The sequence below is a fragment of the Pristiophorus japonicus genome, chromosome 2, assembly GCF_044704955.1.
Source record: "Pristiophorus japonicus isolate sPriJap1 chromosome 2, sPriJap1.hap1, whole genome shotgun sequence".
Classification (NCBI taxonomy): Eukaryota; Metazoa; Chordata; class Chondrichthyes; family Pristiophoridae; genus Pristiophorus; species Pristiophorus japonicus.
This window is the reverse complement of record NC_091978.1, coordinates 103,321,320-103,341,717: the sequence shown is the minus strand read 5'-3', so window position 1 is coordinate 103,341,717 and position 20,398 is coordinate 103,321,320. Positions and strand designations below refer to the sequence as shown.

Genomic DNA, 20,398 nt, shown 5'->3' with positions numbered 1-20,398 from the left:
TCCTACTTCTCCTGGCCCACACGCCCGACTGTGAAGGCACTTACCTTATGGATCCTTTCACCTGCCGGGTTTCCCAAGACTTGGGAAACCCGGCTGACTATGGTTAAAAATAGAAACACTGTTAAAATGGAGGCACAGCCTCCTTAAAAGGTTTCAATGCCCGACTCGCCTCATGCGAGCGGATTGGTCACCCATCCCTCAGCCCGTCTCCGTTAAAACTGGAATTTGGCGGGTTCAAGATGGGTTGGGTTCCATTTCAAATTTTTTACTTTTTAACCTCCCACCCAAACCAAACCCACCCGTTTTTTGGGGGTTAAAATTATCCCCACTATTTCGCAAACAGATAATGAAGTGAAACTGGAAATGTAAAATATTAACACAGTGGGTCTTTTTCAGATACACTGTTCTTACCAGCTCTTCATCTTTTAGGGAGGTGCGAGTAGCCATTGCCGAGGTAATGCCAGCTTTCCTTGACTGCACAAGTGACTGTAATATGAAGCCAAATGTAATATTATAAATTTAAGATTAATACAGTTCTTTAACATCGTAAGAAACATGCAGAAGGAACTCACTAAATTAAATGTGGATTTGCATAATATAAATCAATAACCACATACATCTGAACTGAAAATTGGGAATTTGTTTAAGGCATACAAAAATCCACACACCATAAAAGACTGAACCTTATAGATACAGGATTGTTGTAAAGGATACTTTGAATACATAAGTGACTGAGAAAATATTATTACTGGTGCAATTAAGAACAATAGCTCTCCCAATGGATCAGTTGGTAAATTCCCTGTCAGTGTTTGCTCTAAGCCACACAATCTGTGCTGTTTGCGAATCCTAGCTAGCATGTAGAAGAGGTGTTACACCTGGCTTTGATGTTAAGTGGCGGGAAAAATATCATAACATGGGTTCTCACTCCTGAATGCTACCCATTGGCCGCTGCTAAAAACTGCTCATGAAAAAGTAATGGGAGAACAGTATTAGGCTCAGTTGAGATTCCCACCCTACTTTTGCATAGTCTGACAATGTCTACTATTCAGGCTCACACATTTAAGTATGGCCGGTATATTGAACGATACCCGTGAAACTCCACCCTTACGCATATCAACACCTTTAGGAAAACATCTTCTGGAAAATATGCACTTCACAAAAAATATTATCAACGATATTAGGAAGTCAGTACCAAGGTGTTTTGGAACTCTAACTTCATCAGGAATAAGGTCCATATTAGCACAGTTGTGTGCCACTTAGCACGGTTGTGTGCCACTTCACAATATTATTGGTGCTACTTGGCTACAATTTGGGTAAAAATTATAAGTGAGTTCTACCTGTAAGTACAATATGCCAAGTATTATCCAAGGCCTTGAATTTCCTGCATGGGCGCATCCTGGAAGTTAGATCTGGAAATGCACCCTTCCCGCAACAATTCACCCGATCTCAATTTATGCCATAATTCTCTGACAATTTAATTAGAATACACCCAAATGTAATTGTAAAAATGGGTGTAAATCAGCAGGGTCCAAGGAAAGGGCCAAACTCACACCATATCTTCCTTCTTTAAGTATAAAAATTAAAGTTTTAACTCATTCAATGATCAATCATGCACATTTACACACATGTTTAAGAATCTGCTATTGGGGAAGCTTTTCAATTTTTTTAAGGTGACTTATATTTATGCCAGAAAATACAACGTAGGTCTCATTGAGGCTTTAAAAAAAATGCGAAAAAATAGCAACACAACACTAGAAAAATGATAATTTCCTGCAGCGCCTGAAAATCTGGTTGTAATATTAAGAGAGTCTCTGAGCAAGCACAACTGCAGGAAACTCGTAAAACGATGCTCTGAAACTTGGGAGCATGGCCAGGTTTATGGGTGGAGACATGTTCGGGTGGAAAAGACTGATAGATGGCCATAAAAGATGAGGAGTTCTTGGCGTATTGTAGTTACATGTTTAACTCATTTATGCTCAAAATTCTGCGATCCTTTAAACTGCATAATTGGTTTGTGCCCAGGTGACACATGTCTCTGGGCGCAAATATGGAGGACATTCAAGGCCCCTGTGGTAAACCTGTAGCACTGTTAATGAGGGATGGGATAAAAATATTGTTTTGTTTCTACACTAGTAACTACCATTAATGTGACACGTACTGACACTATGATTTATCACCAGCAATACAATTCTACCCCATGAATCCTTTACAGAAATCAGCTTTGTATATAAGGTTCATATGTCTTAAATATTTTAAAATATTAATTATGTAGGAGTAGAAGCTATCATGGAAATGATGGAAATTAAGATGAAACAAGGAAGTGGTGGGTTGAGGGTCAGCAAGCATAAAGCTCCTTTTTTTGTTTATTGGGGAGATTATACTTACCATGGCCTGGACAAAAGGAATGGTTGCATACAAAAGAATTACAATACGTTATTGCAGAGTTCAACTCTTCTGATGCTAACAGCAATCATGTCATATTATTACCACTTCACTATTAACATTTCAGAAACTATAGCCCCGATTTTAACCTAACTGGCTCTGTGAGAACAGGGTGGTTTGGGTGAGATGCTTGATTTACAACCTCCCCGATTTTATGCTCGATTGACTAATATTCCTAATTTAGGTGAATATTTTGTAATGAATTCGGATCATTCCTCTATGCTGACAGTTTCGCCGTCATTACCATCGCAAAATCCGGGCCAATTTTCATACTGGAATATTAGAATTAAACAAGTGACATTGGGCTGGAAATTCTGCAACCTTCCGCCGTTTTGGGCGGAAAACGGTGCGACAGGTAATTCCCTGAAGTCTTGCGCCGGCGGTTTTCAAATACCGCTTCGAAGTGGACTGCCAGCTTGCAAGACTGGAAAAAGCGCTTTCGCCCAACACTTGGCTCAGCGGTCACCCGTAGATGGGGAAAAAAAAGAGGAAAGGCCTGTCGGTGCATCCTTTAGAAACGGAGTTAGGTATGAAACCCTGCAAAAAAGGTAAGTTAAAGTTTTTATTTTTAAATTCTTTGGCAGCGATTCACTAGAAAAGGGTCTTGTGAATGTTTTGTGATTTTTTTATTATTTGGAAAAAAAATGTATGTTTCCCCCCCTCTCTAGGCCCAACTTGCAGCAATATCGGCCTTGGAGACAGTTGCAGAAAATTTGCGGTTTGTGCTGCGAATCTTCGTACAACGCCAATTTTTCCCGCCAGGTGCTATTTTTCCCCTTTTTCCCCGAATGTTTAGCCTTGAAATCATAGCGGAGTCAGTGTTTTTTTTCTGCCAACAAAAACACTATGACCCAAAACCAAATTTCCAGCCCGTAATCTTTACAGTTAACATTTTGTGTTCTGTAAGATCAAATTCTTCACCAGTTTATTAGTTAAGGGCATATTTCAGCAAGCAAATATGCTTGTCATCTTCCTGACTTACATCATATTAATATGCAGCCTGGTTATGTCACTGCAGTTGATTACAATACATCCCTATGCAAACTGGAAGTGCACTAGATATAAACCAATTTCACTAAAAAGTTGCCTTAGTTACGAGGCTTTGGAGTGGCATGGTTAAAGAATCTGCAATACGCATATATTAGCTTTCTACAAATTATCTGAACATGCTCCAAAGGCATAGAAAATATTATTTAACTTTTAATTGAGGAGGAAAGATACTAAAATTGTTGTTAAGCACAATTGACTTGGGTATTGTACTTTCTATTTCTGATCCATGGAAGCACTGTTAGCTTGACATTATTTTCACATCAATTTTTCCTCATTTTTCTAAAATTACCTGAAATCATCCTAATTTTTTTTTCATATTACAGATATTATTAATGTAAAGGTTTACAATATGTGTATTAGTTTGAAAAGACCATTTTAAGGCCTGTATTAAAACAACAATATAGTAACAGGACTGACTACAGACCTGTATGAACATCAAATACCACACAAATCATCATGTGGGACTATGGCGAACAGCTTACAAACTAAATAAACAAGCAGATTTTTATTTGTTTGACAGGTTTTGTAAAGAAGTATGGAAATAAGTACAACAATATATATTAAATAGGCAACAAAGAAAGGACAGTAGGCCCACAGGTACTGAAACAGACATCAGATCTAGACTTTCGTACCAGAGCTGGTGTACAGATATAAACAGAACAGCTTCAAGTAGCTGGAAGAATAGAAAACAGTTCTGTTGCAGAAAAGGGAATGAAGTCACTGCCACAAAAGTGCAGAAGTGTTAAACTAGTGACATCATGAACAGAAACCCATATGGTACTGCCAGATGCTCTAACACGCTATTTAAGTACGTAGCATGTCCTGCTCAAGAAATCTCCTGTCAGGTACAAGGCATCCCTCAAGCACATGAACTAAAATATTAGGTTAATGTCAAGAAAATTATTCCTATTATCCCAGTATACTGATCTCACCTGTTGAGTGCAAAGCAACAAAGAAAAACAAAGCAGAGAACATTAACAAAGGCAGTAACAGAAACTAACACAAGTACACCTATTATATACTCCAACATACAGACAATTGTTTGGGAGAGGAAAAAAATGACTTACCAGGTCACTAACAAGCGGGATGGGTTTTTTCTTTCGCAGGTCTGGCATACTGTCAATACCATACAGCCCGCCTCCAGTCCTAGAAAAGACACCAACAGAATACAGACTTGTAACTTTGGTCCTTGAAAGTCAGGTATGAACATGTGATCATGTAGTTTAGTGGTCACGTTACTGGGTGAGTAACCCAGAGACCTAAATTAATAATCCAGAGAACGTGAATTCAAATCCTACCATGGCAGTTTGAAAATTAGATAGAATTACATATACTTTACAGCACAGAAACAGGCCATTCAGCCCAACAGGTCGATACAGGTATTTATCCTTCACACAAGCATCCTCTCACCTTACTTCATCTCAACCTATCAATATCTGCTTTGATTTATTACTCCCTCATGTACTTATCTAGCTTCCCCGTAAATACTATTCGCTTCAACCACTCCATGTGGTAGTGAGTTCCACATTCTCACCACTCTCAATTGAATTTTGATTAAATCAATCTGGAAATAAAAAGTTTGTGTCAGTAAAAATGTGACCATGAAGCCATTGGCTTGTCATAGCAACTCAACTGGTTCATTAATGGCCTTTAGGAAAAGAAACCTGCTGCCCTTGAGATGAAGAGGTTGTCTTATGAAGAAAGGTTGAGCAGGTTGGGCCTATACCCATTGGAATTTAGAAGAATGGGAGGTGATCTTATTGAAATGTATAAGATTCTGAGGGGGCTTGACAGGGTAGATGCAGAGAGGATGTTTCCCCTAGTGGGGAATCTAGAACTCGGGGGCATAGTTTTAGAATAAGAGGTCGCCCATTTAAAACGGAAATGAGGAGGAATTTCTTCTCTCAGAGGGTCGTGAATTTTTGGAATTCTCTACCCCAGAGAGTTGTGGAGGTTGGGTCATTGAATATATTTATGGCGGAAATAGACAGATTTTTGAACGATAAGGGAGTCAAGGGTTATGGGAGCAGGCAGGGAAGTGGAGCTGAGGCCAAGATCAGATCAGCCAAGATCTTATTGAATGGCAGAGCAGGCTCGAGGGGCCAAATAGCCTCCTCCTGCTCCTATTTCTTATGTTCTTATGGGACAGTAGAATTACTCATATTCCAGGAGACAGATAGCGTAGTGTCAGCAATATTGGGATCAGGGGCTGGATCATCTAGTATTAGCAGCACTAAAAGTCACCCTTACAGCTGTCTTACAACTACAGGGGAACAATGGCTGGCAGCAGACGAGAGGTGAGAACTACTCCTTTCCATTGCTTTGAAGGTACTGCTACAGGAGGTTCTGCAGAAAACGATGGTTCTGGAGGTGAGCATCAACGTGCAATAAATTGCAGTGTCAGGAAACATGGATGGAAATGACACTGCATCTTTGCATAACCCAGCATAATTCTTCCTCACATAGGAACAGATCTTGGTTGGGCAATACTGTAGAATTTCCCCCATTTTGCCCAGGTATCTGAACTGCTTCTTGATGAATCTGATGCTGTGCTCAAGTCACACCCATCCGGAGCATGTGGCACTTTGTACCTCTACTCGGGTTTTGCCCTTCAGTTACAAAGCGATGTCATCAACCATGGTTGCAGTGCATATCCTTGGTCCCACAGACGCCATCTCTGCAGTCTCTGTGTCCCTTCAAATAATTTTGAAACTATTGGCTGCTGTAGGGTAAGGCAATCATGGTAACCGCAAGGGCATCCATGTGTAGAATTATGTGCCTGTACTCCCAGACCAGCTACAGTGTGTTTCTGTTCACAAATGCAGTAGAATTAGGAACAGGGGCAGGTATGACCACGTGAAAAAGTGCTCTGTGGGATATTGCCCCATGGTAGAAGTGGAATGCCCTTTTATGATGCTGGCTCCTTTCCAAAAGGGAAACTGATGAATTCACTGGGAAAGAATGGCTTAACGACATGTACATCTCAGAGGAGGGCTGTCTTCAACGCTCTGCTTCACAAGACAGGCTGCACAAATACCTGCTTGTAACATCTGGATCAAGGATGGTTTTCCATAGAAGTGTAGATTACGAAAATATCAAACTTAATTGCTATTGCTTCCACCCCAAGAAATATCTTCCAAACATTTCCTGTAGAAAGGTGGCATTAGTTGGATCGGGTGTACAAATTTCACCAGATGCCAGGGGTCACTTGAGTGCAAGGAGTCACACATGGTACCCATATAGCCATCAGGGCTCTTCAGATCAATCCGATGACCTCTCCTTCCCACACCAGTCTTCCAACCACAAATTCACCTTCCCAATCTGCCTATCCCTATGCCAATTAGCACATGCTTGGGTAGTAATCCCAAGATTACCACCCGTGAGATCCTGTTTTTTAATTTAGTTCCTAACTTTTGATATTCCCTGAGCAGGACCCTCTCCCTTTTCTTCCCAGTGTGGACCACAACAACTGGATCTCCTCCCCCCCCCCGCCCACCCCCTCCCTTTTCAAGTAGACATACTTTCATTGTGCTTAAGCTGTGTGGGGCAGTTTCAGAGAGGTGGAAATGGCAGTCAAGGAATAGCAAAGAGATGTTGAGATGTACAGGCCAAGATGCTCCCCTGCTATTTTAGCATTTCCCTGTGGGGTCAAGAGCCATGGATACAGAGGATAGCTCTGTTCTAAGAACTATCCATCCAGTGCATTTGCCCCTTCAATTAACGCAGGCAGAATGGAATGCCATACAATGAAGACTATATGACTGCTTCCTGGATAATGGCCACTGACATAATCAACGTTTCTATCGTCAGATACCATCTGAACACAAATTGAGTGCAATGCTTTTACCTTCATGAAGGCCATAGGGTTGATTATGAAGGGCTCTGCTGCCCACATGGATACCACGTGCTACACTTTGCACTCAAGGGAACACTGTCATCGGTGAAATTTGTATGCCCTGCACAGCCAGTGCTACCTTCCACAGGTATAGTCATGAAGCTGTTGTCCCTTGCAAACGTAACAGTTGTTACTTCCCTGACAGATGTATGAACTGCAGATTGTCAGATGTTTCCAGGAGTTGCTTGGAAGGATCTGATAGCATGAAAATTCCATGCTTTGGTGACCTACATTTCTATGGTAAACCATCCCTGATCTAGCTGTTATAGTCAACTAATTGTTAATAGAGGCAATGAAGACAGCTCTCTTCTGACATGTACAGGTACAGTTCATAGGGTGTGGCCATTTATGCAGTATCATTAAGTTGTGAAAGGTCATTTCTAAATTTTAGAAACTGTACTGCGAACTATCAGTTAGGCAAAATGTACACACTATTTCTTCATGTAAATTTTGAATTTTATCTGGAAAGAATCAGTAACAGGACTAGACAGCCACAAAGTATCACTTCAACAGCTTTGGAATTATTTTATTGGTTGACGGATACTTCACTGTTTACTGTGGACAAGAGAGGAATTACTTACCCTCCTTTAAACCAAGGTGGTTTTGATGGATCTCCATCACCCCTAAGTTGAGCCTAGTGTTTTGTTTTAAAGAGGAACAAACAGTTAAGAAATGCAAATTAGGTCACAAATTATTCAGACAAATATATTTACTAAACAAATCAGCACACATTGTTATTGTACCCTCCTGTTTCCAAATGCACTAAAACATAAATGTCTGTATTGAAACACAGCGACAATAATAATCATAAAAGACAAAAAGAAATGGTAGGTATAATGAATGTGGGGGGTGGGAAGAATTGTAAAATTTCCTTAGTACACTGGAAATGAAAGGGTTTGTTCATTGAAGATTGAACATAATTCAACAAAATACACTTTTATGAAACACAAAACTTCAATAATATTCCAAATCTACACGGTTACCATGATAGAAAATAAATTGTTAAGAACAAATTGTTAAATTTTTTTGTATGTTCAGTATGAGTTTAATAAAGGATGAAGAGCTTGACTGTATACCTGTTAAAACAGGTTACACTGGTTCCCAGTTGCTCCACAGCACAAATGGTTTGAGTTATTAATTGCTGCACTGTGATCAAAAATTGCAGCTGCGTACATGTAATTTATGACTTGCATGCACTCTCAGCAAGCATACACACTGACATCCCCATTCTCTATCTGGGTCACTGGGTGGAGTCTAAGCTGTTAAATGTTGACTATTCTCCCTTTCTTTCCTAGAAATTGTAAGCCGTTCCTTTAAAAAAAGATTCAGCTTCGAATAGGCATCATTTTGTAGCTCAATCCTTTACATGACGCACAAGTTTGCAATCTCTACCCTATGCCACCTTCTTTTCAGACTCATCTGTACAAAAAGGCTGAGATGCCATCTGTGGCTCCAGACTTTGTGTATGTAAACTGTTGTCCCCATCCCCCTACTGAGCTATAAAGCACTCAAATCCACCTCAGTAATAATGGTGCAGAAGAGAATTTTTATTTTCTAGTTGATGGAAAAAGTGAATTCTCACTGCATACTGTGCGTGATAAATATATTGAGATTCATCAGTAAAATTAGGTAACGGCTTAAATGAAACAACAGTTTTAATTTAGAGTGTTTATAGGTATTACTCACTTACATAAGTGTTTGCAGAAATGAAAAAACATGCACTTTTTGTAAGTTCAATCAGCATTAATCAAGTCCTTGGATAACTCTGAATTATGCAATTTTAAAAAAATGATACTTTTTCACATTTTAATGAAGTGATGTTAACTAGCAATCAGTGACAAAAAGACATGCAGCTGTAGTCAGAACAAGATTATTATTATATCTGGATCCCTAGTTGCAGAAGTTCAGTAATTGGAAATATTTTAACCTGCAGCTCTGCTGTACACCCTTCTGCAAAATAAAAGCAAGGAAAATATTGTTAGTGTGCACAGACATAATAGTCAAAGATTCACAAAATTGCTATGCAAGGAACATTTTTCCCTTATTTGGATGTGTTTTATTCTTTCTTCCACACAACGAGGACAAACTGATTTCATGTTTCTGCTATCAAGGCTGGCCTGAATTCAGCCAGTCTGATGCATAATCTGGGATGACTTTCGAACTTCTCTTCCTCACAGTATGCAGAAGTCCAGTTTTTGCTCAGGCCTCCTGCTTAAAAAGTATTTACCATGTGAGGAATAGGGTGTCAAAACTCATGTCGATCTACTCCATGACAGACCATTGGAATGGAATGTCACACTGCAAAAATTTATGCTGCCACAAATATTTTTAAATTTTGTGTTATGGGTGAAGTATTGATATTTACGTAATTGCTCAGTTAAATTAATTTAAGCTATATTTTCTAATTTTGACCAGTAGCAAATACCACTAATTTTTTTATCTACATTTATCAGGTTGCTGCTGGCCTATCATATTGTACTGACAACATTGTCCAGATTGACCAAGGTAAGATAACATCTGTTATATCAAATGAAATTACTATTAGCTTTCCGCACTTTCTAAAACTTCACAAAGCTAAAGCTCAAATATTAGATGTCAAAATTGGGGAAACAAAGTGCTGCCATTCCATAATCACTGGTGATGATATTAGCTGAACATCCAATCTCAGTAGTCATTAGTGGGAGAAGTCTAATTGGTTTTCCCACATCCCACATTGACAATCCCAAGTGCTGCTTCCCTTGTTTTGAAAAACTGGACAACCATGATGATAAAATGATTAAGGTAAAGTTACGGTAGCATAGTGGTTATGTTACTGGACGACTAATCCAGAGGCCTGGACGAATAATCCGGAGACATCAGTTCAAACCTCACCATGGCAGCTGGGGAATTTAAATTCAGCTAATTAAATAAATCTGAAATAAAGAGCTAGTATCAGTAATGGTGACTATCGGATTGTCGTAACCCATCTGGTTTATTAATGACCTTTAGGGAAGGAAATTTGCCGTCTGTACCTTGCCTGGGTTGACTCTTAACTGCCCTCTAAAATGGCTCAGTAAACTACTCAGTTGTAACAAACCACTATGAAAAGCAATAATAAGAATAAATCTGGACCACCCAGCATACTGCAGCGGTTCAAGGCAGTGGCTCATCACCACCTTCTCACAGGCAATTAGGCAGTAAATGCTGGCTCTGCCCGCAATGCCATCCCAGGAACAAATTAAAAAAATTAATTCAGCCATTTTTCACACAAAGTAGGAAGTTGCACAACTACATAGTTAAATTGCTTTGATGACAATTGAGGAACATAGGAATTACAAGATGAAAAAAAGGCCAAGGTCCATTTAGTTCACCTTTAACATCCTGGTAGTCGCATGATACAACAATAATGGGATCATTGACTAATTATAGCTATCAATTAGTCTATAACAAATTCAAACAAGTGGGGAATTTTAACCTAAAAAATCCAAGTGGGCTGGGGGCGTGGGTATATTAAAGTGTTAAAAGTCTGAATCCTGACCTGAACCTGCCCATTTCTTGTTTTAACAGAGGCGGGACCGGGGGGGGGGGGGGGGGGGGGGGAGGGGCAGGCAGCCAATCTGCTACCAGGAGGCAGGTCGTCTATTTAAATATTATAATCAGACTGGAAGCCTCTGCCTTAATCTCCATTTTCTTTTTAATTTTAGCTGGTCGAGTTTTGACGCCTCGTGTAACCCGGCAACTAAAGCAAAGCGAGGACTGCTGGATCCAGGAGGTGAATCCAGGAGGCACTTACCTCCTGGATTCACGATCCCTACCTAATCCATCCGCCATGATTGAGGACCCCAAAAACAAGGCTTCGATCCCTTCCTCAAACCTCCCCCCACCCCGCCCCCCCACTTCCCCATCAGGCTTCAGATCCACCCATGAAGCCTGCCCCGCCTTGTTCTTCAGGCCCTCCCCCTGCTGCTCCGAGCTCTTCATACATACCCCTCCTCCCCCACCCCACTCCTCCAGCCTGCGATCTTCTGGAGACCCTCCCCGCCCCTGCACTTCCAGCCAGCCCATGATCTCTCATCGACGCTCCCCCCCCCCGCCCCACCCCACTCCCCCCTCCTCCTGGCCCCGACATGATCCCTCCTTCCTCTGTGTGGCCTAGTGCCGCAGGTCGACCAACCCACGGCCAGCCAGCCTCTCAATCTTTCTGGCTATGGGTGGGATACAGATGCTTCCCATTCAAATCAGGCCCTGCCATTAAATTCGGCAGGGCTCAATGGTAAGTAACCCTTTCTCCCTGGTTTCCCAAACGCCTCGGAGTTCCCCGCCTCCAATTCACCTTCCCCATTAAAATTCAGCCTGAAGTAAGGAAAACCCCTAGTGGTGGAAAGCTTTGGGAATCATCTGTCCAAAGTCACCTGTTCCATCCAAGTATACCAGATTTGCCAAATGTTATTTCTTAAATTACTCCTATACTGTATCCCAAAATGTTATTTTCTGAAAGAAATCGATCTAATTTGCATCTAAATTAATCAATATTGGCTCAGAATATCAAGATGTAGAATCAGTTTGGGTGGGGATAAGAAATATAAAGGGAAAGAAGTCACTGGTGAGAGTAGTCTATAGGCCCCCGAACAGTAGCTACACTGTAGGACAGAGTATAACGTGGTGCAGGCTCGAAGGGCCGAATGGCCTACTCCTGCACCTATTTTCTATGTTTCTATGTTTCTATAAATCAAGAAATAATAGAGGCTTGTAAGAAAGGTACAGCAATAATCATGAGCGATTTTAATCTACATATTAATTGGACAAATCAAATTGGCAAAGGTAGCCTTGAGGAAGAGTTCATAGAGTGTATTCGGGATGGTTTCTTAGAACAATACGTTGTGGAACCAACCAGGGAGCAGACTATTTTAGATCTGGTAATGTGTAATGAGACTAGATTAATGAATGGCCTGGAAATTCTGGCCTCCCGGGTCTGTACTGACTGTCTGCGGACCCGTAAGGCATCGCAAAGCCAGTTTTCAGCACACAATGCGCATGTGCTGAAAACTGGCTTTTTCGATCTGTCAAGCTGGAGCTTGACAGATCCAACGCATATCAGGTGTGAGGACATTTGCGAGGGCAAGATTGTGGTATTTAACCATATCTTGCCCAGAAAATGTCCTCAAAATTCTTGCGCCTGATAAAAGCAGGCGCATAGCCTACTTTTACAGGTGGAAGAGTTTAGAAACATACTAAAATATAATTAAATTAAATTTTAAAAAACACATATTTTTAAAAAACCCTGCCCACTACATTACATTTATTTTTAACCGTAATTAAAAAAACTTTTTAAAAACTCGGAAAAACATTTTTTCTCTAAAATATTTATTAACTTTAATTTCAATTAATTTTAATTATGTGAGGTGTGTTTTTTTTTATTACATGTGTTTAGCATTTTTGGGTTTTTTTCCTCACTAATAGCAATGAAAATTCGTACATAGGGAGTTCTCATTGCTATTAATGAGAAAGCTGTGGAATACTATACCTGATTGGCTGAGCAGTGACACGTGACTGCACCTTCTGTGTGGAAACCTCGAGGACGGGTGCGCGCTTCACAGCACGGGAAGAGAAGGCCTCCCCACCAGAATCGCAGGTAAATTTGTAGAAGTGTTTCAGGTCAGAGGCAATTGCTTACTGGAAGCCTCCGACCGGAATTTCAGCCCCATTGATCTCATAATCTCTTGGGAAGAGTGATCATAGCATGATAGAATTTCAAATTCAGTTTGAGGGTGAGAAAGTTAGGTCTCAAACTAGTGTCCTGAACTTAAATAAAGGTAATTAGAAAGGTATGAAGGCAGAGTTGGCTAAAGTGGACTGGGAAAATAGATTAAAGGGTAAAATGGTAGATAAGCAGGTACAGGCATTTAAGTAGATATTGGAATATATCTCAGCAAAGATATATTCCAATGAGAAAGGATGAACCATCCGTGGCTAACTAAGGAAGTTAGGGATAGTATCAAATTGAAAACAAAGGCATGCAATGTTGCGAAGATTAGTGGAAGGCCAGGGGATTGGGAAATTTTTTAGAAACCAGCAAAGGACGACTACTAAAATAATAAAGAGAATATAGATTATGAGCGTAAACTAGCAAGAAATATAAAAACAGACAATGAGAACTTCTACAGGTATATAAAAAGGAAGCGAGTAGCTAAAGTAAACGTTGGTCCCTTAGAGGATAAGAACGTAAGAAATAGGTGCAGGAGTAGGCCATTTGACACCTCTAGCCTGCTCCAACAGTCAATAAGATCATGGCTGATCTGATCATGAACTCAGCTCCACTTCCCTGCCCGCTCCCCATAACCCTTTATTCCCTTATCGCTCAAAAATCTGTCTATCTCTGCCTTAAATATATTCAATAACCCAGCCTCCACAGCTCTCTGGGGCAGAGAATTTCACAGATTTACAAGCCTGAGAGAAGAAATTCCTCCTCATCTCAGTTTTAAATGGGCGACCCCTTATTCTGAGACTATGTCCCCTAGTTTTAGTTTCCCCTATGAGTGGAAATATACTCTCTGCATCCACCTTGTCGAGCCTCCTCATTATCTTATATGTTTCGAGAAGATCATCTCTCATTCTTCTGAACTCGAATGAGTATAGGCCCAATCTACTCAACCTAACATCATAAGTTAACCCCCTCATCTCCGGAATGAGACTGCAGAATTAATAATGGGAACAGGGAAATGGCAGAGACTTTGAACAAATATGTTGTATCGGTCTTCATGATAGAAGACACTAAAAGCATTCCGAAGCATCCAGGGGCTATATGGAGGGGGGAACTTAAAACAATCACTATCACTAATGGGACCTGATGGCCTGCCTCCTAGGGTCTGAAAAGAAGTGGCTGCAGAGATAGTGGATGCATTGGTTGTAATCTACCAAAATTCCCTGGATTCTGGAGAAGTCCCAGCGGATTAGAAAACCGCAAATATAACGCCCCATTTAAGAAAGGAGGGAGACAGAAAGGAGGAAATGAAAGACCAGTTAGCCGAACATCTATCACTGGGAAAATGCTGGCGTCCATTATTAAGGAAGTAGTAGCAGGACATTTAGAAAATGTTAATACAGTCAAGCAGAGTTAGTCTGGTTTTATGAAAGGGAAATCATGTTTGACAAATTTGCTGGCGTTCTTTGAGGATGTAACGAGCAGGGTAGATAAAGAGGAACCAGTGGATGTTGTGTATTTGGAGTTCCAGAAGGCATTCGAGAAGGTGCCACATAAAAGATTACTGCAAAAGATAAGAGCTCACAGAGTTGGGGGTAATATATTAGGATGGATAGAGGATTGACTAACTAACAGAAAACAGAGTTGGAATAAATGGGTCATTTTCAGGTTGGTAAACTGTAACTAGTGGGGTGCCACAGGGATCAGTGCTGGGGCCTTAACTATTTACAATCTATATTAATGACTTAGATGAAGGGACCGAGTGTAATGTAGCCAAATTTGCTGAGATTCAACACTGCCTCCAGTGCGCCAGTGATGATACAAAGATGGGTGGGAAAGCAAATTGTGAAGAGGATGCAAAGAATCTGCAAAAGGATATAGATAAGTTAAGTGAGTGGGCAAAAATTTGGCAGATGGAGTATAATGTGGTAAAATGTGAGGTTACTCACTTTGGTAGGAAAAATGAAAAGGCAAAATTATTTAAATGAGGAGAGATTACAAAATGCTAAGGTACAGAGGGATCTGGGGGTCCGTGTACATGAAGCACAAAGAGTTAGCATGCAGGTACAGCAAGTAATTGGGAAGGCAAATTAAATGTTGGCCTTTATTGAAAGGAAGATGGAGTAAAAAAGTAGGAAAGTCCTGCTCCTATTTCTTATGTTCTTATATTCTGCTCCCTGGTCTCACCACACCTAGAGTACTGTGTACAGTTTTGGTCTCCTTATTTAAGGAGGGATATACTTGCATTGGAGGCATTTCGGAGAAGGTTCATGAGGTTGATTCCTGAGATGAAGGGGTTGTCTTATGAAGAAAGGTTGAGCAGGTTGAGCCTATACTCATTGGAGTTTAAAGGAATGAGAGGTGATCTTATTGAAATGCAGAGAGGATGTTTCCCCTCGTGAGGTAATCTAGTACTGGGGGGCATAGTTTCAGAATAAGGGGTCACCCATTTAAAATGGAGGTGTAAAATGATGGAATCAATTATTAAGGATGTCATAGCAGTGCATCTGGAAAATGGTGACATGATAGGTCCAAGTCAGCATGGATTTGTGAAAGGGAAATCATGCTTGACAAATCTTCTGGAATTTTTTGAGGATGTTTCCAGTAAAGTGGACAAAGGAGAACCAGTTGATGTGGTATATTTGGACTTTCAGAAGGCTTTCGACAAGGTCCCACACAAGAGATTAATGTGCAAAGTTAAAGCACATGGGATTGGGGGTAGTGTGCTGACGTGGATTGAGAACTGGTTGTCAGACAGGAAGCAAAGAGTAGGAGTAAACGGGTACTTTTCAGAATGGCAGGCAGTGACTAGTGGAGTGCCGCAAGGTTCTGTGCTGGGGCCCCAGCTGTTTACATTGTACATTAATGATTTAGACGAGGGGATTAAATGCAGTATCTCCAAATTTGCGGATGATACTAAGTTGGGTGGCAGTGTGAGCTGCGAGGAGGATGCTATTAGGCTGCAGAGTGACTTGGATAGGTTAGGTGAGTGGGCAAATGCATGGCAGATGAAGTATAATGTGGATAAATGTGAGGTTATCCACTTTGGTGGTAAAAACAGAGAGACAGACTATTATCTGAATGGTGACAGATTAGGAAAAGGGAAGGTGCAACGAGACCTGGGTGTCATGGTACATCAGTCATTGAAGGTTGGCATGCAGGTACAGCAGGCGGTTAAGAAAGCAAATGGCATGTTGGCCTTCATAGCGAGGGGATTTGAATACAGGGGCAGGGAGGTGTTGCTACAGTTGTACAGGGCCTTGGTGAGGCCACACCTGGAGTATTGTGTACAGTTTTGGTCTCCTAACTTGAGGAAGGACATTCTTGCTATTGAGGGAGTGCAGCGAAGGTTCACCAGACTGATTCCCGGGATGGCGGGACTGACCTATCAAGAAAGATTGGATCAATTGGGCTTGTATTCACTGGAGTTCAGAAGAATGAGAGGGGACCTCATAGAAACGTTTAAAATTCTGACGGGTTTAGACAGGTTAGATGCAGAAAGAATGTTCCCAATGTTGGGGAAGTCCAGAACCAGGGGTCACAGTCTGAGGATAAGGGGTAAGCCATTTAGGACCGAGATGAGGAGAAACTTCTTCACCCAGAGAGTGGTGAACCTGTGGAATTCTCTACCACAGAAAGTAGTTGAGGCCAATTCACTAAATATATTCAAAAGGGAGTTAGATGAAGTCCTTACTACTCGGGGGATCAAGGGTTATGGCGAGAAAGCAGGAAGGGGGTACTGAAGTTTCATGTTCAGCCATGAACTCATTGAATGGCGGTGCAGGCTAGAAGGGCTGAATGGCCTGCTCCTGCACCTATTTTCTATGTTTCTATGTTTCTATGTTTCTATTTCTTCTCTGAGATTCTTTGGAATTCTCTACTCCATAAAGCAGTGGAGGCTGGGTCATTGAATATATTTAAGGTGGAGATTGACAGATTTTTGAATGATGAGGAAGTCAAGGGTTATGGGGAGCGGTCAGGGAAGTGGAGTTGAGGCCAAGATCAGATCAGCCTTGATCTTCTTGAATGACGGAGCACGCTCGAGGGACCAAATGGTCTACTCCTCTTCTTATTTCTTATGTTCTTATGTTAATACTATCTTGCTTCCAATGTCTTCCTAGGGAGCCTGTTAGATAAATTTACCACTCCCTCACTGAAATATTGGCCAAAAATTTCCTTACCTCGGCAGGTCCGGGGTGAATGATGACAGTGGCGGGTCCTAGCCTGCTGCCGGCTCCATCCTGCTTTGGAAAATTATTTTATGGTGATAGGGCTTGTTAAGCCCACCCAGCACGTTTCCCGGTCCAATTAGAGGAAGCAGGTCTGGTGTCGTCATTCATGACGCATCATCAGCCGGTTTCCTAAGAGGGACCATATCTACATTGATTTTGACAGTTGTGCTGTCAGTGTTCTACAGCGTTGTTGTACTGCAAACACTGACAATCAATGCATAAAAGTTCAGGGCTGCACCCAGGTTCCCCCATGACTCCCTCGGTTATATATGCAGACTATAGATATACTCTCTGTGTAGTCACCGTATAGTTGCATAAGATGGAGACTTGTTACCTGATATACTATCAATAAGGTTTACACTGTGCATAGTACTATGCTGGCACCACTAGAGGGTGCAACTGGTGGAGACCGAGGTTTCCTGCCCCTGTGACAGAGGCTGTCCACCAGAGAGCACTGTGGTGGGAGACCTGAGGGTCACCTGCAGGGCCCAGTACAAAAGGCTGCCCATCATGCTTGTGCCTCACTCTGGAGTTACGAATAAAGGACCAAGGTCACTACAGTTTGAGTACAACATATTGCTTCGTGGAATCATTCATAAGTGCATTACAGACATAACAACTGGCGACGAGAATACAGAATTTCATGTGATTATGGCTACCTTTAGCACACTAAATGATTTTGCAGAGGGTGATGATTGGGATGCCTTCACGGAAAGGCGCGAGCAATATTTGATGGCAAACAATCTGGCAGGGGAGACAGACACATTGGCGGAGAAGCGCAAGACTATACTGCTGACCAGTTGTGGGCCTGAGGTCTACCACCTCATTAGGGACTTGCTGGCACCAATGAAGGCCAAGGATAAGACATACAATGAGCTAACTGAACTAATTCGCGACCAACTAAAACCAAAACAGAGCATCCTCACGGCCAGGCACAGATTCTACACTCACCGAAGATCTGAGGGCCAGGAGATTGCAAAATATGCTGCCAGCCTCAGGAGACTTGCGGCACCATGCGATTTTGGCACGCACCTCAACGAAGCATTTCAAGGCATCTTCGTTACGGGAATTGGCCACGAGAGCCTCCTTCACAAGCTATTATATGCCGACACCAGAGTCAACCTGCAGAAGGCCATCAGCATCAGTCAGGCGTTCATGACCTCGACCTGCAACACCAAGCAAATTATTCATCCTGTGGACTCAAACCCGGCAAGTACTGTACACAGAATGGTGCCTTTCACAGGCAAGACTGTAGAACGTGGCTCTGCCCAGGACAGAGAGCACAGACCTCAGGGTTCCGGAACTCAAAGTCCGCCGAGGGGTGCTAATCGAGTAGCACCATGCTGGCGTTGCGGAGGAAACCACAGGGCTCACCAGTGTCGGTTTGTTGAGTACGTATGCAAAGGGCCATCTCCAGCGTATGTGTAAAAGAAATACGACTTACCATCTAGCAGAAGAGTCGGTAGATGACTTTGAATCCAGTGGGGAGTGTGATGATTTGGCCAGAGAGGCAGGTCAGCCCCAAGAAGAAGTGTATGGAGTGTATACCTGCACCACCGATTGTCCTCCAGTGAAGATGGAAGTCGAGATAAACGGCGTTCCAGTCTTCATGGAAGTGGACACGGGAGCGAGCCAGTCAGTGATGAGCCAGGATGCCTTTGAGAGGCTATGGAATGAAAAACGACCTGAGCTTGTTCCAGTAAGGAAAAGTTGCGCACCTACACCAAGGAGCTGATCCCAGTCCTTGGTAGTGCAGATGTAAGTGTAATCCATAATGGCGTGGTGCATAAGTTACCTCTGTGGATTGTTGCAAGTGATGGTCCAATGCTACTCGGAAGAAGGTGGATGGGGAAGATCCAGTGGAAATGGGAAGACCTCTTCACTCCAGCAATCGATGTCCCCTGTGTTAGGAGGCACAGCAAAACCTCACCTTCACTTGGGTCAGGCACCAGAGAACAGACCAGCGCAGCACCTGAGGCACAGACCGTCCATCACGACTGCGTGGCAATGATCCGACTAGAATGACCCAGAAGTACCTTCCCGGCTCCAGTGGCAGGACTCCTGGGGAGGAAGATCGAATTCACAGGCATTCTTCCAGTTTATGTGGCAGAATCGTTGGAGAGAAGGATCAAGGCAGTCGACCTTGAGGACAGAGGCAAGATGGCGTCCTTGCTGCAGTGAGGTGCAGCATGCTGAAAAAAAAGATAGCTGCGGCCATATAACGAGGTGCAACGCTGAGGGACCAACACGTGGTGTCTTACAAAGGATTTGATTGGGGTAAAGCCAGCCGGGTTCTCTTAAAGGAGACCTGCAATCAACTGAACTTAAAGAGACATTGTATGCATGGCAATCAATGTAACGAACCAATTAAGATTGTGAACAAAATGTTATTGCGAGATGTCGGGAATAGAGTGTCCCAAAAAGTAGCAAGCAAGCGATTTCGGGAGGGTAAAGGCACTGATCCTGCTGCCCTGCCCAAGGTGTCCCCACAAGTTATAGGCCAGCGACTGCAGGAGAGTGAAGGCACTGATCCTGATACCCTGCCCCAGGTCTATCCCACGTTGCAGGCACCCGATGGCACTATTTGCCACGGACCTGGAAACGAAAACTACGTCAATATACACAGTCGGCCGCCGTTGCCCACCACCCGGGTGGAGACGGTGCAGCCCCCAGACCCAGTCACTACCTCGGCCATGTCCGGGAGCGAAAGGTCAGAACCGAGTTCCTCAAACGGGACCTGGAACAGCCAGGTTCCCAACACCGTTAGAGAGCAGGCAGAAAATTCTGCAGCCCTCAAAGGAGGACAGGGAGGCCACACACATCTGTGGCTCTGCCCACCACTAGGCAACGGCAAAGGCCCTGAGTCCTAGCTAGGTGAGCGAACCAAGCCCATCCCGCTAGCAGGGGATGCAGCGCCGCCATCAGATGACTAGGACTCTGTCTGGTTGCTCTGGAACCTGCGTCCTCGCCTACCTGCACTGCTACCTCAGTACTTACCATGACTGAACCATGAATGCAATCTACCCAATCCTGGCACACGACCGCAAAACATAACGAATGTAAGTCACTGAATTAAGATGTCATGATACAAACTGTAAC

The 20,398-nt window shown here is 42.5% G+C and overlaps 1 protein-coding gene across 1 annotated transcript in view; it reads right to left on the bottom strand.

The window, feature by feature from the left end:
- LOC139240107 (protein unc-13 homolog B-like) overlaps positions 1-20,398 on the bottom strand; it is an 893,314-nt gene that overhangs the window by 194,648 nt on the left and 678,268 nt on the right. The window contains exons 11-13 of the mRNA XM_070868486.1: positions 7,969-8,021; positions 4,560-4,638; positions 412-486 (exon numbers count right to left, since the gene is read on the bottom strand). Coding sequence (XP_070724587.1) covers positions 412-486; positions 4,560-4,638; positions 7,969-8,021 — 207 coding nt within the window. The remainder of the gene's footprint in view (positions 1-411; positions 487-4,559; positions 4,639-7,968; positions 8,022-20,398) is intronic.